Source organism: Schistocerca americana, chromosome 2 (genome assembly GCF_021461395.2).
Source record: "Schistocerca americana isolate TAMUIC-IGC-003095 chromosome 2, iqSchAmer2.1, whole genome shotgun sequence".
Taxonomy (NCBI): domain Eukaryota; kingdom Metazoa; phylum Arthropoda; class Insecta; order Orthoptera; family Acrididae; genus Schistocerca; species Schistocerca americana.
Window position 1 is genome coordinate 256,594,397 of NC_060120.1, and position 26,123 is coordinate 256,620,519.

The 26,123-nt window shown below is 44.6% G+C and overlaps 1 protein-coding gene across 1 annotated transcript in view; it reads left to right on the forward strand.

The window, feature by feature from the left end:
- Positions 1 to 488: 488 nt before the first annotated feature.
- The window catches only part of LOC124595722 (ryanodine receptor), a 690,379-nt gene continuing 664,744 nt past the window's right edge, over positions 489 to 26,123 (forward strand). The window contains exon 1 of the mRNA XM_047134588.1: positions 489 to 645. Within this exon, the coding sequence (XP_046990544.1) occupies positions 592 to 645 (54 nt within the window). The 5' untranslated portion in view covers positions 489 to 591. The remainder of the gene's footprint in view (positions 646 to 26,123) is intronic.

Below are 26,123 nucleotides of genomic sequence, written 5' to 3' on the forward strand. Positions count from 1 at the left end.
CGAGTATAACTCTATGAAGGACAGCATATGGAAGATTTAAAGGGCGCGCTTCGCTTCTGTCATCGCTTGACCCACCCGCGCGGCTGCGACCCGGACCGCGGCCATCACGTGGCGCCGTGGGGTTCGCCCGCGGCGCTACGACACAGGCCGAGCGCTCACGGAGAAGGACACGGAGGCGCCGAGAACGGCCGAGAAGCGACGGAGGCGGCCGAACTGCCGCGGAAGCTGCCGAACGGCGGCTGGCGGGCGCCGCAGCGCTGGCGCGGAATTAGTCGCGAGCGAGCCGCCGCGCGGGACACACCACGGAAACATAAACACGTAGCTGGCCCGGCCAGGCTGAGCTCGCCCGGCGACTGGGCTGCACCACCTCCTCCACGCCCCCTTAACGAACGCACGAGCCGCCCGCGCGCCCCTCACCACGAATGCCGTAGGCGCGACGCGAAGCGGCGCACCGGTCGCAGCTGCGACCGACCCCCGATACACAACTGTTGCTTCTCCGGACTGACTGGCCGTAGATACCCCCCTACTAGTCCGAGTTTTTGTTGCTGCCAGTTTCCCTCGTGTGTCGCACAACTGTACGTGTAGTTCAGGATGGCTGACAGCGAAGGAGGCTCCGAGCAAGATGATGTATCATTTCTCCGAACGGTAAGTCCTGATCCCACATCACTCCAGCACATTTTTGCACTAATGCCCAGTATTGCGTGCAACCCTTATTATTCTACTAAAGTTTTAAACGTTGAGAATCGTCCAAAATTACAAATCCAATGACTGGCAAATATCTGTTGCGAAACTCTTCACTATTTCAAGTTACAATTACTGCTCTAATCTCTCCTTAACTAACAGGAAAACGTCAAACATTCTTTGCTCTCCATTTCCACGAGTTTAAAACAGTGCATGTTATTCCCCAAACATGTAATTTAATGGCATCGAAAAGTCTACGTTCCTAAAAGCAGAACTGAAGTATAATACTGCTGCAAAGTGTATCAAGAGGGAAAATAACCGCTATAACACAAACGGCGATAGTCTATGCTATTTTCTCACAGAAAGTGTTCAAAAATGGCACGCAGCATGATGCCTATGTTCTTGTTGTGAGCTGAATGTAGCGCTGCAGTGCACTTACCAATGTCAGCAAAAATAAATCCCCTAAACCCTCATTGTTTCACTAGAAACAAGCCTGAAGAAGTTAAATTCCTTAATACTATGCTACTGACCCTTTCTTCCTGGACACAGTCTCAAATAGTAGATCAATCTACAGAAACTTGCAACGAACGAAATTCTAAGCATATGAAGTCTGGAGGACGAACCAAAACACTCAGCACCACAGAGATCATGTCTGCCGATTTTCTTTGGCCTATTAAATAACATTCATATTGCAGAGCTACAGTTACGTTACGTATAACAAAAGTTTCTTCACCAGTCATGGCCTGTAGCTACTTTCTGACCAGTGAACCCTGCTTCAGCCTCTCAGTGTACAATGTTTCGCCAAGCCTTGAATTTACAGTATTATATAAGTCAAATCAAACGGCAGGCGAATTCCCGTCACAACCGTTACAAAATGATACTATTACATTGTACGAAATGTAAAATCAGTTCACATTAATGATAGAATAAGAATTACGGTACCAGCATGGAGTCATTTTTTGGCACTTGAGCTATCTCAGTTGTTCATAGCGTAATAATAAGAGACGACTTTAATATACCAAATAAATTTAAATCTAGTATATATTGATCACTATGATCATCGACCTTATACAATTTTCTCACAAACACCGTTGCCTTACGTTAGTAACGACGACATCCATTCTCTTTTAATGTTCTCTGCATTTATCAAAGTTTTTTAGTTCTCATATTTCTGCAGTGGTCGAACTAACACCTAACATTTATCAGAAGACACCTGTAATTTCCTCTGACACTGATGTAAGAATAATGAAATGTATCCATCGTTATCTGATCTTAACAAAGACGTAAAACCGCTTGGAAACGATAGTGCGATGGTAAATTACCCAGACAACATGCTCAGACATAAAACAATCGAGACAGGAGATAATCAGAAAGTTTGCAATTCGGGGAGCAGATGAAAAGACAATTATTCCGTGCAATTTTGGGACTTAAGTTCACTGGCGACTAGCTTCCGTTTTGTCATTTTCCAAAGTCAAATTTTGCTAAATGCTGACGGGTCACGTACTCTCCGATAACAAGCTTTGTAACAGAACTGTTTTCAACCGACTACTTGGAACGCATTGGTTTTTTCGAGATTACGAAGTTGTTTCAGCGGTTCGATCCGCATTATCGCAAACTATTAATTTTTGGTCTCCTGTACCCAGTGGGTTCGAGAGTCGGTCTTATTGCAGATATCAAGTCGCTCTCTGTCAGTGCACTGTGGAATGGATCTCCCATTTGGTGCAGACACATATCGCAACAATCCCACGTAGATTTTTACGTGTTTATAGAATGAATTATGTCTTGTAGCAACAAAACTGGCATTTCCGGTACTTGTCGATGACATATTTAACGTGACGTTTGATCAACACGAAAGAGGCTCATATAAACATCGAACTCTCCAGAACGGGAATGCACCCCATTGATATCATACATCAGTTTTGAAGCCTCTATAGTCAATTTCTACATGATGTGACAAGAGACTTTCCTTCCTTCTATTTTTACGCGTATGCGAAGCACACTACTGTTGCTAAACGTGCATTCACCCTTGATGCATGTGGATCTAGCCTTTCGCATGCGCAGTCAAGATGCGCAATAGCAGAGAACGAGTTCCATGATTCTGCAACGAACCACCACCAACAACACGGATTCTCCTAGCTACTTCCTGTCTGACTGCAGTTTTTCCGCTTTGCTTCGAGAGCTTTCGCTGTAATTGCAATGAACTTTCAAATATTATGAATAATCTTCTATCCAAAATATTGGGATTTGTTGGAATTTAATTAAACTGGATACTTTGATCTAAATGGAAATGTACATTTTTTAACACAGAGAATTTACATTCCATGAAAGATCTGTCTTATTTACTCTTTTTTATAGAACGACCGGTTTCACCACACCAAATTTCATTTTCAAGTACACCTTTACAAAACATCAACGCCTTTCCAAGCATCACGATTTGACTCGGCCATGTACTCATGATGCCGAAAGAAAGGGCTGCGGCACATTTACACACACTGTGCCATGTGGAAATGATTAGAGTATTAAAACGAAAATGAGTTCTGTGTTACAACCTGGACATTCTCATAGATTGCCGTGTCACATTGCGTCGTTGTGAAGGGCGTTCGGGGTTTATACAGCTGTTAAAGAAAATGAGTAAATAAAATATCTGTTATAAGGAGGTGAGGAAAAAAAGCAAATAAGCAAATCCTTAAGGTTCCCCGTGAACTTAAGTGTATCAGCTGTTAGATTTTTTAACAGTGGCTCTGACACACGTATAGGTTATTTGTAAAATGTCTGTACATACTCGAATATTAAATACACCATAGCTATAAAACATTCATTTCAAAAACTTTGACTGCATCTTTTTTTTTGTGGTATGGTCTTATGGGACCAAACTGCTGAGGTCATCGGTACCTAAGCTTACGCACTACTTAACCTACCTTTAACTTACGCTAAGGACAACACACACACCCATGCCCGAGGGAGGACTCGAACCTCCGACGGGAGAGTCGCACGAACCGTGACAAGACTCCCAAGACCGCGCGGCTGACTGCATTTTAAACACATGAAAATTTTCTTCTTGTTAATGTGAGTCCGTATAGTCTTGTTTCAATTCTGACCAACGCACTTATGCACCTCGTACGTCACCCTGGAGACGAGGCCTAATACAACACTAACATGCAAAACACTGTAAAATATAACGGTCGTACGTCTCTATCAAAACCTGCAGTGAGAGCAATAAAATTTAATCAATCAGTAGTACTTAATTCCTCGCGGCCTCAAGTTACCAACATTAAATCACATGATATCTTTGCTCTCATCCTCATTTACGATACCCCACAAGTGACTATGTAGTGTACGTTGGAGTATACGCTCTGGCACTACTGCCAATTCTGTTCAATAATGAAAGCCTCCGACTGGGACTGCAGTTTGGGATGTTATCCAGCGCTTCGTCCAGAACATTCTGTCTTCAACGGCGCGCTGATTCAGCAACAGCAGAATAGCTCTTCCACCTGGCTCCCTCTGTATGTGATCGAAGCACCTCGCGAACTGATGCCGGAGGTTCCAGTCAATGGTGAAGGAAGGAAAGGTGTGCAACAACGGTTTGAGACACCATTAACAAAGTCATCAGAGAGAGGAAGGAAGTTAATATAGGACAAGAACGATTTCAAAGTTTTCTCAAAGTGCATCACGGTTGCTGTATTACCACGTAAGCCAAGCGTTACAAAACATAGACAGTCAGTTCATTACATATTTCACATTAGATCAGTCATACTTCATGGATGCCGAGGAGAATGCTCTCTGCCATGCAGGAAGAATTCAGATCCGTACCTTTTTTTTTTAATTTAGGTGCAGTGCTCGAAATGACTTAAAATTGCGAAAGTCACTATATTACAGTGCTAATTCTAATTATAAAATAATTAAAGGGTTTTTTATAAAGATAATCCTCAATGAAGTAGATGGAGTTGCTCAACGGAAAGTTCTGCACTTTATCTACATAACATTTAATGTGCTTCGGCAGGTTGTTAAGTTCGTGTGTTCCCTTGTACCTGAACTCTTTCAGTAGTAATGTTAACCTACTGAAGCCTTTGCAGAAGTTGTTTTTGATCCCAGAGTTAGTCTCATGCTTCGCAATGTTTTTTTATGAAGAGAGAAATATTGGTGATGTCAAAGAACAACAATGAATACGTATATTGCGAAGTACTCGACAGAAGGTTTTGTGTCACGTATGAAAGCTCGGCTGCACATACGCATTTGAGCGAAAACTCTGTACTAGAGTAAATGTTTGCATAGCGTTCAACCGATTCCGCTGTCAGATGTATGTCGGCCATTCGTCTTGAACTGTAGAAACTCGCATTAATCAGCTGTGACATTGTCGCTGTTTCCTCCGAAGAACACTCGTATATCTCAGGTCAATCGCAATATATTTCAGTGCATTCGCCAATCTTCTGAACTCTTTCCGTGATCTTTTTTGAAGCATTTATCAAATTTCATAAGCGGCCTCCCTATTACCTATAGCAGGTGGTATAACATACCTTTTGAGTTTCATAGTGTGACAAACTACGTGTAATGACACAGTTGAAGGTCGAAAAACTGTTGCGCGCACTAGTACGCCCGCAACAGATACGTAGTTCCTTACTAACGTGCGCACTCAACATGGTACTCGTACGTATGCCTTCGCTAATCCTCAGCTGAAGCATAAAAATTTAAATACAACTGACTTCGGGTTCTGTGCCTGCCTCGGAAGAACTCGCCTCTGAGTACACGGAAGGGGCTACAAGTATTCGCGTTTCTGTCGTCTAATCTAATTTTTTCGTGAATCCCAACGGTTTCCTGGAACTCGAGAGAACTCGAGTCACCATGTCCCACGAGGGTCACCCGCTGTTCAGTTCGGCGACACAGTGGTTCAGTACCTCAGCATCTTCTACTACATAAACAATTCAGATACAGACCCACAATGAGGTGAAAGTGTCAGTTACTTAACCTTTTGAAAGGTCTAAAACAAACTATGCATACAGTAGTAGTGTCATGAAGACGCACAGGTTAACGAACATTACAAGCACCTTCATTTCAATCTGCATACAGTAACAATAAACAAAATAGCCATGTCAGTTATAAATACGTTTATAAAAGTAGAAAGATCAAATGACTGTTATAAATGTGCACATCATATTAAGGTAACAATAATTATGTTTAACACGGGGCACCCTCCGGGAGAAACTGCAGTATTCAGCACCGTTAGTATTACCCTATAGACATCCACTACTGGATACAGGCCTCTTGTAGTCCTTTCCGTGCATCAAAGTTCTCATGCTGTTCAAACACGTTTTCTAAAGTCCTCCGCCTACTTAGTTTTGTATCATCATCTCTAATTTTTTTTATTAATTAAAAAGAAATTTCTTGGTCCAGCTATCATCCATTCCCCTCGCCTTATGTCTTATCTACCTTTATTTAATTTTCTTAACAGTGATAATTACGTATCCCTCTCCAGTCTGTCCTCTCATCTACTTGTCCGTGTTTCTGACGCTTTAAGTAATTGTCAACATGTCTTTCTTGATTGCTCGCCTAGCAATGCTTGGTTTCTGAAAGGTTCTAGGGGTCACGCCTCACTATCGTAAGTGAAAACTGTTAATAACCAACTGCAAACTTCACTTTTTCAGACACTTCGAAAGTTTAGTTCTGCAACAGCCATTTAGTTTACCAAAAGCACTCAAGGCCATTTCTACTGTTTTGTCTAATTCTTTTTCCTGTCCATTCGATCTTTATCCTCAGCTGTCCTTAATTCAAAGTCTCGTCAATCAATTCTATAAATATATCATTAATTTGTACTTCTTTATTTTAGATGTGCTTATCACACACTATTCGAGTTAGGTCCTCTTTGTGTTCTGAACCGCAGGAGTTGTCAGAGGGAACTCTTCTGGCGCTGTTGTTTACAGCAATCCACGAAACTTGATTTCTTAATGCAGAATTACACGTCACTAAAAGGTAATACGCAAATTGCGGTAAAAACTGAGCCTCGATTCCGCTCACTCCCCATCCATTTCTAGTAGCGATCCCATTGTAAACTCTTTGCCACTGCCTCATTCCGACCTGTGGATGTGTAGCTGTGTAGCGTATATAAATACGCAGAGCTTTTGACGTGCACTTCCTTTTTATAGACCTATAAACGAGCATGGAACGAAAGCTAGGGACCAACTGAAACCTGTTGAACACGGTTACTACTCACGAATTGCGCGGCAGGGGAACAATAGACAGTACATGTGCACCAGCCCTCTCTTACGACCTTACTCCGTTTTTATGTTTTTGGAACGTCAGCCTCTTATTCGCAGTACAAACCGTGCAACTTTGTTTGCAAACATTGTTTCAGGACTTGTTTGCAAACAAATTTGTTTCGATACGTCATTTCACACCCAAGTATAGAGTCCAGAAACCGTCGTGCGTACCGAAAACAAAACCAAATTTTTTATGATCTTCTTAGTTTCGAAACAGTTTTTATGGTTTGCCGGAATTTTAAGCTACGATTTCGATTTATGTAACATGTACTGAATAATCCCTTATAGCTTAATTTATCTGTTTTTATAGTTCCATAACAAAAGAGACGAACGTAAATCCGTGCGTTATACAACCGACATATTTGCTCTCGTTGGCTGGTAGGCAGAGCTGGGAACAGTACTGCGTACTGACTACTAAGTAATGAGTACGTCCTCACTGGTGACTGTTACGAAGCATTACTTCATGGAAAACAAGAAACATGTACCAAAAGCTCCCCCTATACATTCGAGCTTTGTTTCTGGACATTTGTACACTGTTTGGATAGATTATTGAAGCGTTTCTAAAAAAACAAAGTTCACTAGTACGCACAAGATCTTAAACGTTGGCTTCAGCAGCGAAAAGTCTCACAGCTTTCCGAGGAGCAAGAAACTTACCACCAAACAAGTAACATAAATTATTATGCTTATAAAAATAACGTATGAAGACAATTTTTTTCTCGAAGGAACTAGCGCAATCTGCGAGTGGCGCCCCCATGTGGAGTGCACGGGTTTAAATCCCCGTTACTTAAGTAAGTGAGCAGCTATATGAAAGAGGCGCAACGGCTCCGTTTTAATGAACTGTCATTAACGACACAGTCACATATGTGTTTACCATATGGTTCTCCAATATTGTCGTGCAGTCATGCCTAATATTACCGAGAACGAAGCAGCACTGCGTTGACTGGCTCAAAGCTCCACATGACGTGTAGCGCCGAAAACTGTGGATTTTAAATGGCCGTTGCAGTGTGTCCCGAAAGTAGTGTACCCATTGAAACAACCAATAATTTGTTTGATAATGGTGTAACAGCTGAAATGTTCATAGGAATTTACAATCCATAGTAACGAGTTTATTTGTGAAAAACAACATAGGGATACGTCCACCATTCACGTTTTGGTAGTAACGGATTCGTAGCACAACGTTCATCATGACCTCCTGCAAGGCCTCGTCCGAAAGTTTACAGATTTAGCCGTACTAATGTTGTCTCTGAGAGCAGCAGATTCCCTTGGATTATTCCTGCAGAAAACTTCCTTGAGAAAACTCCAAAGAAAAACATCAGATGCCAACAGATCCGGTGATCTCAGCGGCCAGCCAATCTTTCTATTACGACACATGACTCAGGTAGGAAACATCTCTTGAAAAAGTGCCATAGTCTTTCTAGTGGTATGTAAGATTGCACCGTATCGCACAAACCACAGTTCATTTTTTCCCACAGCCAATAATTAACTTATCAAGGTGTTAAAATGTCACGGTAACGCTCACCAGTAACAGTGGCTGTCATCTCTCGAACATTTTCAAAAAGAAAGGGCCAAACACAGGATGCGATAGTGGAGAAATCTTCAGTAGACAGTTTCTGGCTCTTCTGTGTCACAAAAGCGGTAGTTCAGCAGTCACGTGACCTTGATTGTTCATCATAAATTTTTCATGGAAACAGAGTTGTTCTGAAGACAGGAGAACAAGTAATATTCTTTGAGAAATATGAATTTTAGAGGGTTCAAATGGCTCTGAGCACTATGGGACTCAACTGCTGTGGTCATAAGTCCCCTAGAACTTAGAACTACTTAAACCTAACTAACCTAAGGACAGCACACAACACCCAGCCATCACGAGGCAAAGAAAATCCCTGACCCCGCCGGGAATCGAACCCGGGAACCCGGGCGTGGGAAGCGAGAACGCTACCGCACGACCACGAGATGCGGGCCAATTTTAGAGGGGTGTTTTGTGTAAGTTAGCTGCTGAAACTCTTTTTAACGAGGATTTCACTATGCCAGATTCTCGAAACCGACGAACAAGTCACGTTTGGGAACTGCCTGCCACTGATAGGCGGGCGTTGTCAATATTCACAGCGTTCTGCGAGTATTTTGGACGACGACATCTCAGTTTGTCGGTATGACAGCACCGCAGCCCGCAACGAAGTCTGCAAACGCGGGCACCTCCAGCATTGCTCCTCAAAAGGCCTGGCATAGGCAGACTGTGATATTCTTTTTTTTACTGGTAAACTGAGCATATCTTCCGCCTACTGCTGCAGCTAAGATTTATTTTCCAGTATTGTCAATTTCGGCTGTTAACCATCTTCAAGCGATAGCTGCAAAATACGGTACGTAACTACGCTTCATTCCGCTTAAAATGGAATAACAGCGGAAAGTGACCAACAGTGGAAAAAGAATCGTAATTGCAGTCGAAGGCAGGAAATGCTGTCATTTCACATCTTTTGTATAACTGTGCCGCTGACGTTAAATTATACCGTGCAAGGCAAAATGGCGCTACCCAAAACCGGCATTGAGGCAACAGTGGAGAATCTCAGGTCGTAGATGACAGAAGTGAACGACGGCTACGAAGATGTGTACGGTCGAGTAGATCTCCCAGAAGAACCAAGACGGCGGTTCAGCGACCGTTGCTGTACATGGGCCCCCGCAGATGGCATTTACACTACTGGCCATTAAAATTGCTACACCACGAAGATGACGTGCTACAGACGCGAAATTTAACCGACAGGAAGGAGATGCTGCGATATGAAAATGATTAGCTTTTCAGAGCATTCACACAAGGTTGGCGCCGGTGGCGACACCTGCAACGTGCTGACATGAGGAAAGTTTCCAACCGATTTCACATACACAAACAGCAGTTTACCGGCGTTGCCTGGTGAAACGTTGTTGTGATGCCTCTTGTAAGGAGGAGAAATGCGTACCATCACGTTTCCGACTTTGATAAAAGTCGGATTGTAGCCTATCGCGATTGCAGTTTATTGTAACGCGACATTGCTGCTCGCCTTGGTCGAGATCCAATGACTGTTAGCAGAATATGAAATCGGTGGGTTCAGGAGGTTAATACGGAACGCCGTGCTGGGTCCCAACGACCTCGAATCAGTAGCAGTCGAGATGACAGGCATCTTATCCGCATGGCTGTAACGGATCGTGCAGCCACGTCTCGATCCTTGAGTCAACAGATGGGGACGTTTGCAAGACAATAACCATCTGCACGAACAGTTCGACGACGTTTGCAGCAGCATGGACTATCAGCACGGAAACCGTGGCTGCGGTTACCCTTGACGCTGCATCACAGACAGCAGCGCCTGCGATGGTGTACTCAACGACGAACCTGGGTGCACGAATGGCAAAACGTCATTTTTCCGGATGAATCCAGGTTCTGTTTACAGCATCATGATGGTCGCATCCATGTTTGGCGACATCGCGGTGAACGCAGATTGGAAGCGTGTATTCGTCATCGCCATACTGGCGTATCGCCCGGCGTGATGGTATGGGGTGTCATTGGTTACACTACACGTCTCGGTCACCTCTTGTTCGCATTGACGGCACTTTGAACAGTGGACGTTACATTTGAGATGTGTTACGACGCGTGGCTCTACCCTTCATTCGATCCCTGCGAAACACTACATTCCAGCAGGATAATGCACGACCGCATGTTGCAGGTTCTGTACGGGCCTTTCTGGTTACAGAAAATGTTCGACCGCTGGCCTGGCCAGCACATTCTCCATATCTCTGACCAATTGAAAACGTCTGGTCAATGGTGGCCGAGCAATTGGCTCGTCACAATACGCCAGTCTCTACTCTTGATGAACTGTGGTATCGTGTTGAAACTGCATGGGCAGCTGTACCTGTACATGCCATCCAACCTGTGTTTGACCCAATGCCCAGGCGTATCACGGCCATTATTACGGCCAGAGGTGGTTGTTCTGGGTACTGATTTTTCAGGATCTACGCACCCATATTGCGTCAAAATGTAACCACAAGTCAGTTGTAGAATAATTTATTTGTCCAATGAATGCCCTTTTATCATCTACATATCTATTTGGTGTAGCAATTTTAATGGCCGGTAGTGTAGTTCATGGATCCATGTTGGCTCCTGTTCATCTGCGACGAAGGCTGGAATTTGCACGTTTTATGCTCCATCGGATACCCTTGAAACGTCCGAAAGCACACACCCTGCAGCAATCGTCGGAAGGGTCTAGGCAGGTGGAGGGAGCGGTATGGTCTGGGGTATGTTTTCGTGGCATTCCCTGGGTGACCTCCTCATTGCGGGAGGCACAATAGATCAACACAAGTACGTATCTGTCCTTGGGGATTATTTCCACTCCTACAACCCGATTGTTTTTCCTCAGCACGATTGCATCTACCAGCAGGACAATGCAACGTGTCACACAGCTCGCCGTGTACGTGCCTTGATCGAAGAGCACCAGTATGAGCTGGCCGTACTCCCCTGACCACCAAACTCCCCAGATTTAAATTGGATCGAGAATCTGTGGGACAATCGCGATCGGGATGTTCGCGTCATAGATCTTCAATCGAGAAACCTAGCGCAGCTGGAAGCGACACTGGAGGAGGCATGGCTGCACAGCCCTGTCAGTACCTTCCAGAACATCACTGACTCTCTTCCTGCACTTCTCGCAGTGGTCCGAGCTGCAAAAGGTGTTTTTTCAGGCTTTTGACAGATGCTCACATTAATGTAACAGGACAGTATGTACACATCGCACAAGAACTGAAACAGAATGTGACCGATAATGTTGTGTACTTGAGCGTTGTTATTCGTTGGAGTTTGTGATAAATTCGCACAATGTAGACATTTCTACGTTGTATCAAGAACAACTGGATTGGAGAGACACACCTTCTAGTGTAAAGCACCACGACACCATCCCACCGCCATCCCCCACCCTCTCCCCGTGTTATCGCTGACAACAGTGGTGAGGTTTCGTGCTGTGTTCCACAAGACTTCAAAAACGTTGCGGAACCATCGTAACACGTATCCACGGAGTATTTCGAGGTGGTCTGAAGATTTAAAAATATTTTATTCGTGCTGACACGTGGCCGTCCAGACGACGCCCACAACTGATGGTTATTGGTCGGAGCTGATTGCGTGGGGCGCCTGTATCGCTGCCGAGTGCTCAAAACGGTAGAGGCCAGCTGACGTGGGGGACAGCAGAAGCGCCGTCGTGTCCTTGGCGTGTTCCTCAAACATCTCTGGGACAACTCTATCCCCTATTCTTGATAGAATATAGCTCCGATGCACAGAACAATTTCAAACGTCTGATTACAAATGAATTACTGTGTTCAATATTTGACGTTAAGCATGTTTTTTAATTCTATGAATATTTTTAGAACCAACACTGAAAACTATTTATATTTTTTATATAATTTTGTAGGTATCTTCAGTGGAAAATATGGATACTGTCTGTGAAATGGATAGCGGACAGAGTTAGTAGTAAAGAAGTAATCAGTTATAATACCACACCTAATGTTGAAGTTTCAATGCATGAGCAATGGAAAAGTAGTAACCAATAAACTTTTTTTTTCTTTCATTATTTTGTCGGGCCGTAAACGAGAAAATATTCAGAAAATAGCTGAACGTATGTTTAATGGTTGTTGTAAGCCGCTAAGTGCTCTCAATGACAAGCACTGGATGAGTATATTCTCGTTAATTTTGCGCTCCGTTTCAAGAAAAACTAGGTCTTTTCGTAACTGAATTTTTATTTCTAAAATCACGTACAACAATATACTGTTGTAGATACATTCAGTGGTATATGTGACTACTGTCTGCAAAATGTGTTGCGAATACAGTTAGTGGTAAGGAAGCAATAATTTAAAACGTGATGCCTCATGCTGAAGATTTACTGCATTAATGGCGAAAATGTTGTGACCGATAAATTTATCTTTTCATTAGTTTGTGTGTGTGTGTGGGGGGGGGGGGGGGGGGGTCAGCGAGAAAATGTTTCGAATAGGTTTGAAAGGTTTGAAACCGTGCCTAAAATCTGTGCACATCACTGGATGAATGCAGTTAGAGTAATTTTCGCGTCCTCAATTACGATGTCTCAAGACGTTTACAAAGTTTCTGACTTAAATATTTTACTTACGGTGTTAAAACTTTAACGTAAGATTGTAGTTGTTAATAGTAATTTCAGACAGCATTTTAAATTTTTAAATTCTGTCAGTAATTATGTGAAATACTGAAATTCGAATTTTTTTTGGCCCTGGAAGCCTTGAGCGATCTGCAACTGGGGTGGCGTGACCGTTTCAGGTATTCAGCGATACAGATTCGAATCCGGTGGGGTGGTACACCGATTAGCAGAAGTCTCCTTTGCGGTGCCGTAAGTTAATTCAAGGATGACTGTGATCGGACGGTAGGCACCCGCATCGTTGGCCTTGGGAGATGAACACATACATACCAGGAGCGCCAATTTCAACGAAATTGCTTCAACCACCAGTGTGAACAGTGCTCTGTTTGCCAACGGTTTGGTCTTATGTGGTCTTCTACACACTCGTACCCCGCCGCCAGCGGAACCAATGAGCAGTGCGACTCGTCAGCCCAGGCGACCTGTTTCGATTCTGCGAGTGACTGAAGAGTCCCCGTCCAGCGCGGGTGGACGCAGCTGACATGTGAGGTGGGCGTGGCCGGTGACGCGCCACCGCTAGTAATTACCCAGCCGGCCGCTTGTCAGTCTCTCTCTCGTTCAGCCTTCGCGTATGCGCCATTCGATCATTCTGAACGCGACCTTATAACGTCTCTCGTTTCCAACTACTCTCCGGGCACATTTATCACGCTTTACGACGACCTTCGCCGTATTGTGGACTTCGCTTCTGGTCAACCGTTCGCTACAAGAGGTACGTCGTTACAGATCACAGCGAACAGCCTGCCTTTTCCACAGGTCACATTTCTGCGAGCGAACACCAACTGCCGGCCGGGGTGTCCGAGCGATTCTAGGCGCTACAGTCTGGAACCGCGCGACCACTACGGTCGCAGGTTCGAATCCTGCCTCGGGAATGGATGTGTGTGATGTCCTTAGGTTAGTTAGGTTTAAGTAGTTCTAGGTTCTATGGGACTGATGACCTCAGATGTTAAGCCCCATAGTGCTCAGAGCCATTTGAACCATTTGATTTGAACACTAACTTTGTTTGTACCTACGCCCAAGTACGACAGACTGACTGAGATTCATTGGAAGAATCCTAAGGAAATGCAGTCCGAAAACAAAGGAAGTAGGTTACAGTACGCTAGTTCGCCCACTGCTTGAATGCTGCTCACCGGTGTGGGATCCGTACCAGATAGGGTTGATAGAAGAGATAGAGAAGATCCAACGGAGAGCAGCGCGCTTCGTTACAGGATCAGTTAGTAATCGCGAAAGCGTTACGGAGGTGACAGATAAACTCCAATGGAACTCTGCAAGAGAGACGCTCAGTAGCTCAATACGGGCTTTTGTTGAAGTTTTGAGAACATACCTTGACCGAGGAGTCAAGCAGTATATTGCTCCCTCCAACGTACATCTCGCGAAGAGACCATGAGGATAAAATGAGAGAGATTAGAGCCCACATAGAGGCATACCGACAATGTTTCTTTCCACGAACAATGCGAGACTGGAATAGAAGGGAGAACCGATAGAGGTACTCAAGGTACCCTCCGCTACACACCGTCAAGTGGCTTGTGGAGTACGGATGCAGATGTAGATGTAGAAAAAGAGTGCCCAATGGTAATTTTCGTATGTCTATGGTAAAATCTGTGCTCTGTGCGGTGCAAAGACATTCATTTGAACTGTTGTTTCTGTACCCCTTAGCAAGGAAGAGGTTGCGTGTGATATTATTGCTTAGTGATCGTTGTTGTCCAGAACTGAAATGGGGAGTAGTGTGCTGTACTCGCCAGTCCGCTATTACGACCTGAACAGACGACGGCGACCCTGACTCCAAAACATTATGGACTCGCCTCCCACATCAGTCGAGGTACGTCGGTACGCTGTCGACACAGTGGCTAATGGGAAGAAAGGCGCCTGCTTGACCTCAGAGACGGAGAGCTGTCAGATGGCTGCCGATACCACGCGTGTCTCGTCCACCCTTTGCTCACCTGTTACAGTGACGGCCAGTACACGGCCTCAAGTCGTGCTAGCCACGTGACATGCAAAAGCACTTCATCTGCCGAGTCGATAGACCAGTACATCAGTGAATACACAGTGTTCTTCGTTTGCTGATTTATAACAACTACATCAAAACTAACTTCGTTGCCAACAGCTTTTAAGTTCTGTGGAAGTCTATTCTACGAGCATATGGCAGAGTGCTGCCCACTTTTTAGGACGGTAGTAGAACATCTGTAAACAGCATAAAGTTCGTTCCTATTTCATGGGCACTGTATATTCTTTTTAAACAAAGTCTACAAATCTCACTAGTAGCGAATCGATGTACTGTAATGTGAGGCTGTGATCGACATCATGTCAAGCACTGGCCTACAAGATGCTTGTTAAACTTTTCTTTCTGCCAGACTTCAGTTTCGCAGAAAGGTTTTCCTGTTCAAGGAACGAAAGGGATGAGTCCCCTTCTAGGGAGACATCTACAAAGGAAGGAAAGTAGTCACAATCGCAGAGTTCCTGTGAGTCTTAATAGAACAAAAAACCTCCAAAAACAAAATAAATAAAAGATCTTTACTAATGAAACTAGTTTTTAAGTTCCGAGTTCACATTGCTTGAAATAGTCAATCAGTTTAAGTAAAGAAACAAAGCAACATTCAGAACTTTAATTTGAACAGAAAATAGCTTTCCTCGGCTTGATTTTAGTAAACAAGTCTGCAGCCAAATTCAGTTTATAGAAAGAACAAACTCTTCACGAAATATTTTATGAGTTCTTCACTTGTTGAAGTATCAAGAGTGCAAAAGTAACTTTAAGTCTGACAATACCTCATCGGTCAGTAGAACAACTCTACAAGTTATACCAAGTACCAGCTGACTCAACGTCCCAGGGCTGTAGAGGCAGAGTGCAGTCCAGGTCGACAGCTGAGTCCTTGGACCAGGACAGGTAAATATCTTCCGGTTGTTGGAGGATGTGGCTGAACTGCTGTCTAGAGGCCGTGCGCTGGCCTAAATAGTGAACTCGTAGATGGAGACCTGCAGGCCTACTTTCGGAACATGAGACGGCGTATGCATGAAGACATGCGGTTTGTCAACGACATCTACCGCCGCCTTGTATGCTGCCTCGTGGCCTGGCTCGAGCGCTTTTGATGTCCTCTTCTGGCCTGGCGACTGAGTTCTGGGGCTGCGAAGTCCCACATCGTCTAAACAGGTAGGAGCCGAACTTGCTGCAATGCACACAATGTACGCTAATGGCCATTAAAATTGCTACACCAAGAAGAAATCCAGATGATAAACGGGTATTCATTGGACAAATATATTATACTAGAACTGACATGTGATTACATTTTCACGCAATTTGGGTGCATAGATCCTGAGAAACCAGTACCCAGAACAACCACCTCTGGCCGTAATAACGGCCTTGATACGCCTGAGCATTGAGTCAAACAGAGCTTGGATGGCGTGTACAGGTACAGCTGCCCATGCAGCTTCAACACGATACCACAGTTCATCAAGAGTATGACTGGCGTATTGTGACGAGCCAGTTGCTCGGCCACCATTGACTAGACGTTTTCAGTTGGTCAGAGATATGGAGAATGTGCTGGCCAGGGCAGCAGTCGAACATTTTCTGTATCCAGAAAGGCCCGTACAGGACCTGTACCATGCGGTCGTGCACTATACTGCTGAAATGTAGGGTTTCGCAGGGATCGAGTGAAGGGTAGAGTCACGGGTCGTAACACATCTGAAATGTAACGTCCACTGTTCAAAGTGCCGTCACTGTGAACAAGGGGTGACCGAGACGTGTAACCAGTGGCACCCAATACCATTACGCCGGGTGATACGCCAGTATGGCGATGACGAATACACGCTTCCAATGTGCGTTTACCGCGATGTCACCAAACATGGATGCGACCATCATGATGCTGTAAACAGAACCTGGATTCATCCGGAAAAATGACGTTTTGCCATTCGTGCACCCAGGTTCGCCGTTGAGTACACCACCGCAGGCGCTGCTGTCTGTGATGCAGCGTCAAGGGTAACCGCAGCCACGGTTTCCGTGCTGATAGTCCATGCTGCTGCAAACGTCGTCGAACTGTTCGTGGAGATGGTTATTGTCTTGCAAACGTCCCCATCTGTTGACTCAAGGATCGAGACGTGGCTGTACGATCCGTTACAGCCATGCGGGTAAGATGCCTGTCATCTCTACTGCTAGTGATACGAGGCCGTTGGGATCCAGCACGTCGTTCCGTATTACCCTCCTGAACCCACCGATTCCATATTATGCTAACAGTCATTGGATCTCGACCAACGCGTGTAGCAGTGTCGCGATACGATAAACCGCAATCGCGATAGGCTATAATCCGACCTTTACCAAAGTCGGAAACGTGATGGTACGCATTTCTCCTCCTTACACGAGGCATCACAACAACGTTTCACCAGGCAACGCCGGTCAATTGCTTTTTGTGTATGAGAAATCGGTTGGAAACTTTCGTCATGTCAGCACGTTGTAGGCATCGCCACCGGCGCAAACGTTGTGTGAATGCTCTGAAAAGCTAATCATTTGCATATCACAACATCATCTTCCTGTCTGTTGAGTTTGGCGTCAGTAGTACGTTATCGTGATGTAGCAATTTTAATGGCCAGTAGCGTATATGCTGTGCTTGTTGTCGTCGCACCTGCTGTTTAGGGCTCCACGGCAGAAATTATATGAAGTCGACAGGTTTCAATGTATCATTCGTACCAACTGTTGTCAGTGTGTACTTGTAAAGGTGAAACAGTTTCCGCAGGAAGTCGTGAATATGTGTCGTACAGGGCACTTTACATTCCACTCTCACTTCAGATTACCACTGTTTTGATAGCACATGTTATCAGCACGAGTAGAAACGTATGTTGTGCTCTTGAGTCTGAAAACTCTCCATGCCAATGTGTCCTGTGAAAGCCTCTTAGTGTCTCCACAGCTACTACAGCCTACACTCTTCTCAACGCTTTTTCTGCAGACTCTGTAGAATTTTTATCCCACCCCCCTCTCCCTCCCTACTTCTTTCTATTACGAAATTAAGCTTTACCTGACGCATCAGGATGTGTACTACCAACCGGTTTCTTATTTTATTGAAGTTGTGCCTGACTTTATTTTATCCCAATTCCGTTCAGTACATCTTCATTAGTTATTCTATCTACCAATTTAATCTTCAACATTCTTCTGCAACGCCACATTTCAAAGTTTCTATTCTCTTCTTGTCTGAACTGTTTATTGTCCACGTTTCACTTCCTTACAAGCGTACATTCCATGTAAATAGTTTCGGGAAAGACTTTCTGCCAGATAAATTTATAACAGATGTCAAACCATTTTTCTTTTCCAGAAATGCGTTTGTTACTATTTCCAGTCTGAATTTTGAATGCTCTCTACTTGTCTGTTACGGTACGTAAGGGACTGCACGTTGTAGCGCCCCTTAGAAAAAATTTTAAATGACTGTGCTGGTAAACCTCTTACGTTATTTGATTTTCAAACAGCTGAGCAAAACTGAACGCACTCAGACATTTCTCTCTTTACTTATTCTGATCATCCCTAAACTGACCCACATTTTTTAATTTTTTTTTTTGGCGCAACGCAATCTGACTTTCAATAATCCCTACAAAAGAATTGCCCTGACTAACAATAACCTATCCTTTCAAGAATCACTTACCTCACAAAATCTTCGTTACTCGAACTACTGCAATACAGCGAGCGCCAATACTGCCAGCTAAATAAAAGATTATAACTACTGAAGGCACTAACTAATGATAGGCATAGTTAGCAAATGAAAGGTTTTGATAGAGAACAAACAATGTATTTACCTTAATAGTGTTCAAAAGTCATCATATATATATATATATATATATATATATATATATATATATACATATATATATATATATGTCAATTCATGACATCCATCTCTACAAATTTCCTTTTTCTGGCGGACACACGTCCAGATTGTCCGCTTATAGCAACCTCTCAAAACCCTGGCATCTCTCTCTCCACATCCACCACCGCTGGCGGCTCACCTCTAACTGCACAACGCTACGCGCTCTTCACATCCAAATGCCCAACACTACACAAGCGAATATTTCAACAATGAGTCCAACCAGCCGCAGACTGCACACAGCACAGTCAGTGAGTTTCATACAGAGCGCTACGTGGCGTTACCAACATAAAAACCTAAACAGCCTATTTGCAACATGTTGAGATTAATCGAAAATGATTCGCTTCATTATTCGAATCCTGACTTTGATGTGGAAATATTATGCATGTTTAACCCACAGAAAAAGCAGTTTCGGAGTTAGCTGCTAGAGTTGTAGACAAATGAATATCAACAACATAAAGTGTCCTTGAGCAACAGCCCTCTTACAAATCTCATTCCTGTTCGTTTCCGTGTGGCCCTTTCCACCAGCTGCTAACAGCTCTGTAATGATGTTTTCCCCGTCGCCACACTCGCATACGTGTAAAAGACGGTAGAGGAGCTGATCAGGGAGCCCAACCGACGCAGAATTTTCGAGACCGGCCCGGCTAGTTCAGCAGCACGCCACCGGCGGCGCTGCGACTGCAGGCAGATATTACGCGACGGGCGGACACGCGAGGCCACGCAACGCGAGAGACCGTGCGTGTGATACGACGCGGGAAGTGTGAGGGTCGAGAGGGCCAGATTAAACGGCGTGCTTCTCTCTGCGTGCCTCGCCCAATGGTAGCGAAACGCGTGCGCCGGCTGCGGAATTACTGGCACACGCGCACGCCGCACCGCACCGCAGACACGCTTCACGTACTCTGGCGATGAGAGTACGCCGGGCACTTTCGTTTCGCTGCTTTGCACAGAATACGAGATGGCAACAGAATTTGTTTTTTCTTTTATTTTCCATTATTCATGAACCACCGTAACGCTGTTGGGCAGTGAAGATTTATCAGAAACAAAAGTCGAGAATATGAATCGCGAAAAGTACGCACTGTGTAAACCGTCGTCCATCATTTTTTTGTTTTAGACCTAAGCAATCATTCTTCCTACATGCCGTCCAAGAACAAGTCTTAGGCCGGCCGCGGTGGCCGGCGGTTCTAGGCGCTTCAGTCCGGAAGCGCGCGACTGCTACGGTCGCACATTAGAATCCTGCATCGGGCATGGATGTGTGTGATGTCTTTAGATTAGTTGGGTTTAAGTTGTTCTAAGTTCTAGGGGACTGATGACCTCAGATGTTAAGCCCCATAGTGCTCAGAGCCATTTGAACCATTTGAACAAGTCTTAGTAATGTGTCCCAAAACTTTAAGGTCAAAATTATCCAAAATATTCTAATTATTTTGAAATTAGGAACCAATGGTTGGAAATTATTATTTCAGACAGTACGAGGACTTGAGCGGGGAATGCGCGTAAACACTTATGTGTCATAAAAAAATAAAAAAAAAACAAAAACAAAAAAAACACTCCTCGCATGTCCACTTTGCTGCGCTAGGAATATTTTTAGAGTGTGGAAGAGACACCGGCAAACTACGCCTTAATTTGGAATAGTTTCAGAAGAATTCAACTAGCGAAGTTTCGATTATTTACGATAAGAACTTTAATACGCCAGACGATTTCTAAAAAGTTACATTAATATGCCATATGGTTCGTAAGAAGTTACATTAATGTGCCAGACTGAAAATATCTAACGCAGATCTCTGAATTTCAACTTTAGCACACTTGCAAATAGCCGGCCGGGGTGGCCGAGCGGTTCTAGGCGCTACAGTCTGGAACCGCGCGACCACTACGGTCGCAGGTTCGAATCCTGACTCGGGCATGGATGTGTCTGATGTCCTTAGGTTAGTTAGGTTTAAGTAGTTCTAAGTTCTAGGAGACTGAGGACCTCAGAAGTTAAGTCCCATAATGCTCAGAGCCATTTTTGAACTTGCAAATACGTCATTAACGAAAGTTTCCGTCGACTCCTTCAAAGACTCTATTTCTTACTTGTTTGTCTCTACGCCTTAAGCTCATTTCAAAACAAGTTTTCGCAGTCAGTGCAGATTCACACACCCATTAGATTAGCGAAACTTCTGCAGCGGTATATATACATGGTGTCTGTCCTAAGGGTCTTTAGGTGCATTGCTCCGGTGTTTTTTGCAGATAATGCCAATTTCATTTTTGCATTGTGTAGCTTGTGTGAGCCCAAACAAATATCGCTCGTCACGTCTTCCATGCGACGCTCAGTGTCGACAGAAAGCGTCGGCTTCGCACAAAAGACATAAAGAGTAGTATTACAAAAACGGACTTGCGAATATCTTCCGAGACACCGGAGAAAATGCGCCTGGTGACTCTTGGAAAGGGTACCCCGTAAATGGACAGCCACGCATATTCTTACTATTAAAGACACAGTAGTATTTTTAATTATGAACGTGGCATATTCCTATATTTTATTATCAGAACTCGTACCAAAAACGTCGTTCTTTCATAGATCTTTAATGAAGCATGGCGTTGAAATTGTATATTGTCATGGGGCAGATTTGAACGTCGCCGAATAAGGTGCTGTACATTCAGAAGGATATTTTCCATTTTATCATCTGCTCGCTTTGGCCTATACCAGAGAAACTGATTTCGTATCAGACTGTTTCTATTATGTAATATCTACTCGTTGTAGACTATATGATACATACAGCCAACATTAGTTATAGGTAAAAAGTTTAGTGCAGACATTAAAACTTTTAATGTTTGCACCGCAATTTTCTTGTCACAATTAAAGTTCGATAAGTGGTTTCTGTTCGTAACTGCAATCAACTTCAGAGCGTTCAAAATATGAAAAGGCGGCGAATAAGCGTTGAAAAATCATCGATAGCTGTATTCATGCAACAACATGTGTTCGAAGCCAGAACGGTCTATGAAAGTTTTTAGTGAATTCTAAGTTGAAAAGACACTATCATTCTGTATTGTAAAAGCGGTAAGTTCCAGTGTTCAGCGACAGTAACAAGTACACAGACATTTCTGTAGACGCGGATTGTTTCCAATACAAGTATTTTATATTTCTCAAACTTTAATAAAGTGATCTAATATTGTAAATATGTTGTATCTACTGTGCCTCCTATAGAATTAAATCTAGGCTTGCTATGACCCCCTAACTGCCGACGCGAATATCTCGACTGTTTTTCCGTCCGACACATTACAAAAATCTTGTCGTGGGTCTATAGTAACTTATTCCATGTTTTGCATCATCTACCGGTTCCTATCTCTCCCCTCATCCCCCACTATTTGACCTTCCCTTCCTTCCCCTGCTTAGTTACTCACCTTGAGACATGCCACGTACTGTTAAGTGTTTTGTGTGTGTGTGTGTCTGTATTTACCGTTGGACTGTTAATGCACTTGTCTTTGGGTGTTTTACGACACTGTAATGTTAAGTAATGTACACGCATGGTAACTCGCGGTAATTTTATCCATGTTATGCAACATGGTGGTACTGCTCTTAATGCTTTGAGGAATATTTGAAAGATTATCTCAGCTGTTGTTAAAAAACGCTGTAACTTACACTGGCGGTTACGTTCATTCAACATCTTCAGGTCACCTGCATTATAAAGTAACAGAAATTTTACCTTAGTAAAAGTAGGTATCGTTATCAGATAAGAATATTTGAAAAGACTTAACATCACAATACCCACAGGTGCCCAGACCTTGCGGAGTATTTTCGTTCACTCAAAACAGTTTCAACAGCATGTCGTTTTATGCCAAGCATCGTGATCTCTAAACGTATAGCTGTAATCAGCCCGAGGGTTGCTCTGAACGCCACAGAGCTTTACTAGGCATGGTCCTATTGGAGGTGGTATACCTTTGCCTTCCTCCGACCTACCTGGTAGTAATTTATTCAGCACAGATTCTGCTTTCAATCCGTGACACAGTTTCATTCACGGATATCACTACCACCCCATAACCATCGCTTCCACAGCAACTGTGAAGACAAGATTAGACTAAGTACAGCGCACATAAAATCATTCATCCTCGGCTGTGTACCCGAATGGAAAGGATCGAAATCCAATTACGTGGTACAATGGGAAGTACGGTGTGCCATGCACTTCACAGTTGTCTGAAGAGTCTGAATGTACGTGTAGAAGATGCTGTATTAACAGGTAGACCAAAAGATGATATGAGCACCGGAGATAGTATTAGTCAGCCCGAACACAGTGGTCGCTCTGAGGCACTTTTGATGGTGTAGAACGGATACTAGCAGGTCATGTGAAACTACACTGCTGACATAAATCACGGACTGAAGTGCGCAGCCGACCGCGGTGGCCGAGCCGTTCTAGGCGCTTCAGTCCGGAACCGCGCGACTGCTACGGTCGCAGGTTCGAATCCTGCTTCGGGCAAGGATGTGTGTGATTTACTTATGTTAGTTCGGGTTAAGTAGTTCTAAGTTCTAGGGGACTGATGACCTCCGATGTTAAGTCCCATAGTGCTCACAGCCATTTGAACCATTTTTTAATCAGTGCAGAGATGTGGGGCAGAGACGTTGGGAAGACGACGTTGATGTAACAACAAATGAAGCGACTTCATTCACTTCCTGGTCTTGTGGACACGTCCAAACGCGAAAGCTCCTTTCTGTAGTGACTCCACTTGAACCCACATCTCTGTGCTGGTTCAAAAATGGTTCAAGTGGCTCTGAGCACTATGGGACTTAACATCTGAGGTCATCAGTCCCCTAGAACTTAGAACTACTTAAACCTAGCTAGCCTAAGGACATCACACACATCCATGCCCGAGGCAGGATTCGAACCTGCGACCGTAGCGGTAGCGCGGTTCCAGACTGAAGCGCCTAGAACCGCTCGGTCACAGCGGCCGGCTTCACGCCAGTGTGAGGTGCAAGTTGCACAACATCCCAATGAAGCACATGATTGTATGAAGACCCTGTACGCCGTAGACAAGCCTGGGAAGACCATGTAGAACACCTGAAGCATTAAAACCAACATTTTAACTTTTCTCTGTTTTTTATTAATCGAGTCTCGAAATTCAAGGGGTGTATGGAAGGCGTAGTTAAAGCCGGAGATGGTTTTATGTTGTTTGGGCGTATTTTTCCTATCGTCAAACGGGCCGACTCATCCATATTAGCAGTGAAGTTAACCTGGGTGATTACTTCAATATTATCGGTGACCAAGTGGTATCCTTTTGTCGACGTCTTTATAATGACTATGCCCTCGACTCATCTGTCTTGATAGATGATAACATCGGTGTTGACAGTGATACACCAACACGTACCTGGTGTTACAGACAATGGGCGCCCAATCTCAATTCGAATGGCCGGCTCATGTACCCGGTCGTAACATCATACAAAATATCTGGGACTACTTGGAAAAGCGGTTGCACCGTACCAGTTTGGTAGCTCTTTGGGATCTTTTAATCAGCAGGTGCACCTGAATGTTGCTTGATGGTATTGTGGACTCTCCTTCTCGTCGAACTGAGGTCATTATCAGGGCTAAATACACTACTGGCCATTAAAATTGCTACACCAAATAGATATGCGGATGATAAACGGGTATTCATTGGACAAATATATTATACTAGAACTGATGTGTGATTACACTTTCACGCAATTTGGGTGCATAGATCCTGAGAAATCAGTACCCAGAACAACCACCTCTGGCCGTAATAACGGCCTTGATACGCCTGGGCATTGAGTCAAACAGGTGTGTACAGGTACAGCAGCCCGTGCAGCTTCAACACGATACCACAGTTCTTCAAGAGTAGTGACTGGCGTATTGTGACGAGCCAGTTGCTCGGCCACCATTGACCAGACGTTTTCAGTTGGTGAGAGATCTGGAGAATGCGCTGGCCCGGGGAAGCAGTCGAACATTTTCTGTATCCAGAAAGGCCCGTACAGGACCTGCAACACGCGGTCGTGCATTATCCTGCTGAAATGTAGGGTTTCGCAGGGATCGAATGAAGGGTAGAGTCACGGGTGGCAACACATCTGAAATGTAATGTCCACTGTTCAAAGTGCCGTCAATGCGAACAAGACGTGTAACTAACGGTACACGATATCATAACGCCGGGTGATACGCCAGTATGGCGATGACGAATACACGCTTCCAATGTGCGTTCACCGATGCGACCATCACGATACTGTAAACAGAACCTGGATTCATCAGAAAAAATGACGTTTTGCCATTCGTGCACCCAGGTTCGTCGTTGAGTCACCATCGCAGGCGCTCCTGTCTGTGATGCAGCGTCAAGGGTAAGCGCAGCCATGGTCTCCGAGCTGATAGTTCATGCTGCTGCAAACGTCGTTGAACTGTTCGTGCAGATGGTTGTTGTCTTGCAAACGTCCCCATCTGTTGACACAGGGACTGAGACATGGCTGCACGATCCGTTACAGCCACGCGGATAAGATGCCTGTCATCTCGACTGCTAGTAATACGAGGCGTTCCGTTACCCTCCTGAACCCTCCGATTCCATATTCTGCTAACAGTCATTGGATCTCGACCAACGCGAGCAGCAATGTTGCGATACGATAAACCGCAATCGCGATAGGCTACAATCCGACCTTTATCAAAGTCGGAAACGTGATGATACGCATTTCTCCTCCTTACAGGAGGCATCACAACAACGTTTCACCAGGCAACGCCGGTCAACTGCTGTTCGTGTATGAGAAATCGGTTGGAAACTTTCCTCATGTCAGCACGTTGCAGGTGTCGCCACTAGCTCCAACCTTGTGTGAATGCTCTGAAAAGCTAATCATTTGGATATCACAGCATCTTCTTCCTGTCGGTTAAATTTCGCGTCTGTACCGCGTCATCTTCATAGTGTAGCAATTTTAATGGCCATTAGTCTACGTTGTTTCGTGGTATTAGTGTCATGTCTCCTGGGGGACATAACTAATTTTTTCTCCGTGTTGCGCAGTGTCGTGGAAGCCAGTGGAAGCTTGTTGTGGGTGCCTGGGGAGCGTCGTACTGCCGAGTCCCCCAGCGGCCGTGCTGCGCTCTGCCGCCTGCCACTGGCGCCTTATCGCGCGGCCGCTTTTGTCGCGGCCGGCTTTGTGCGGCGACCCGCGAACCGTTGCGCCGCGTTAGGCACGCCTGACCTATCTGATGCTGCCGCGCCGTGTCGAGTCTCGTCCTGTCACTGTG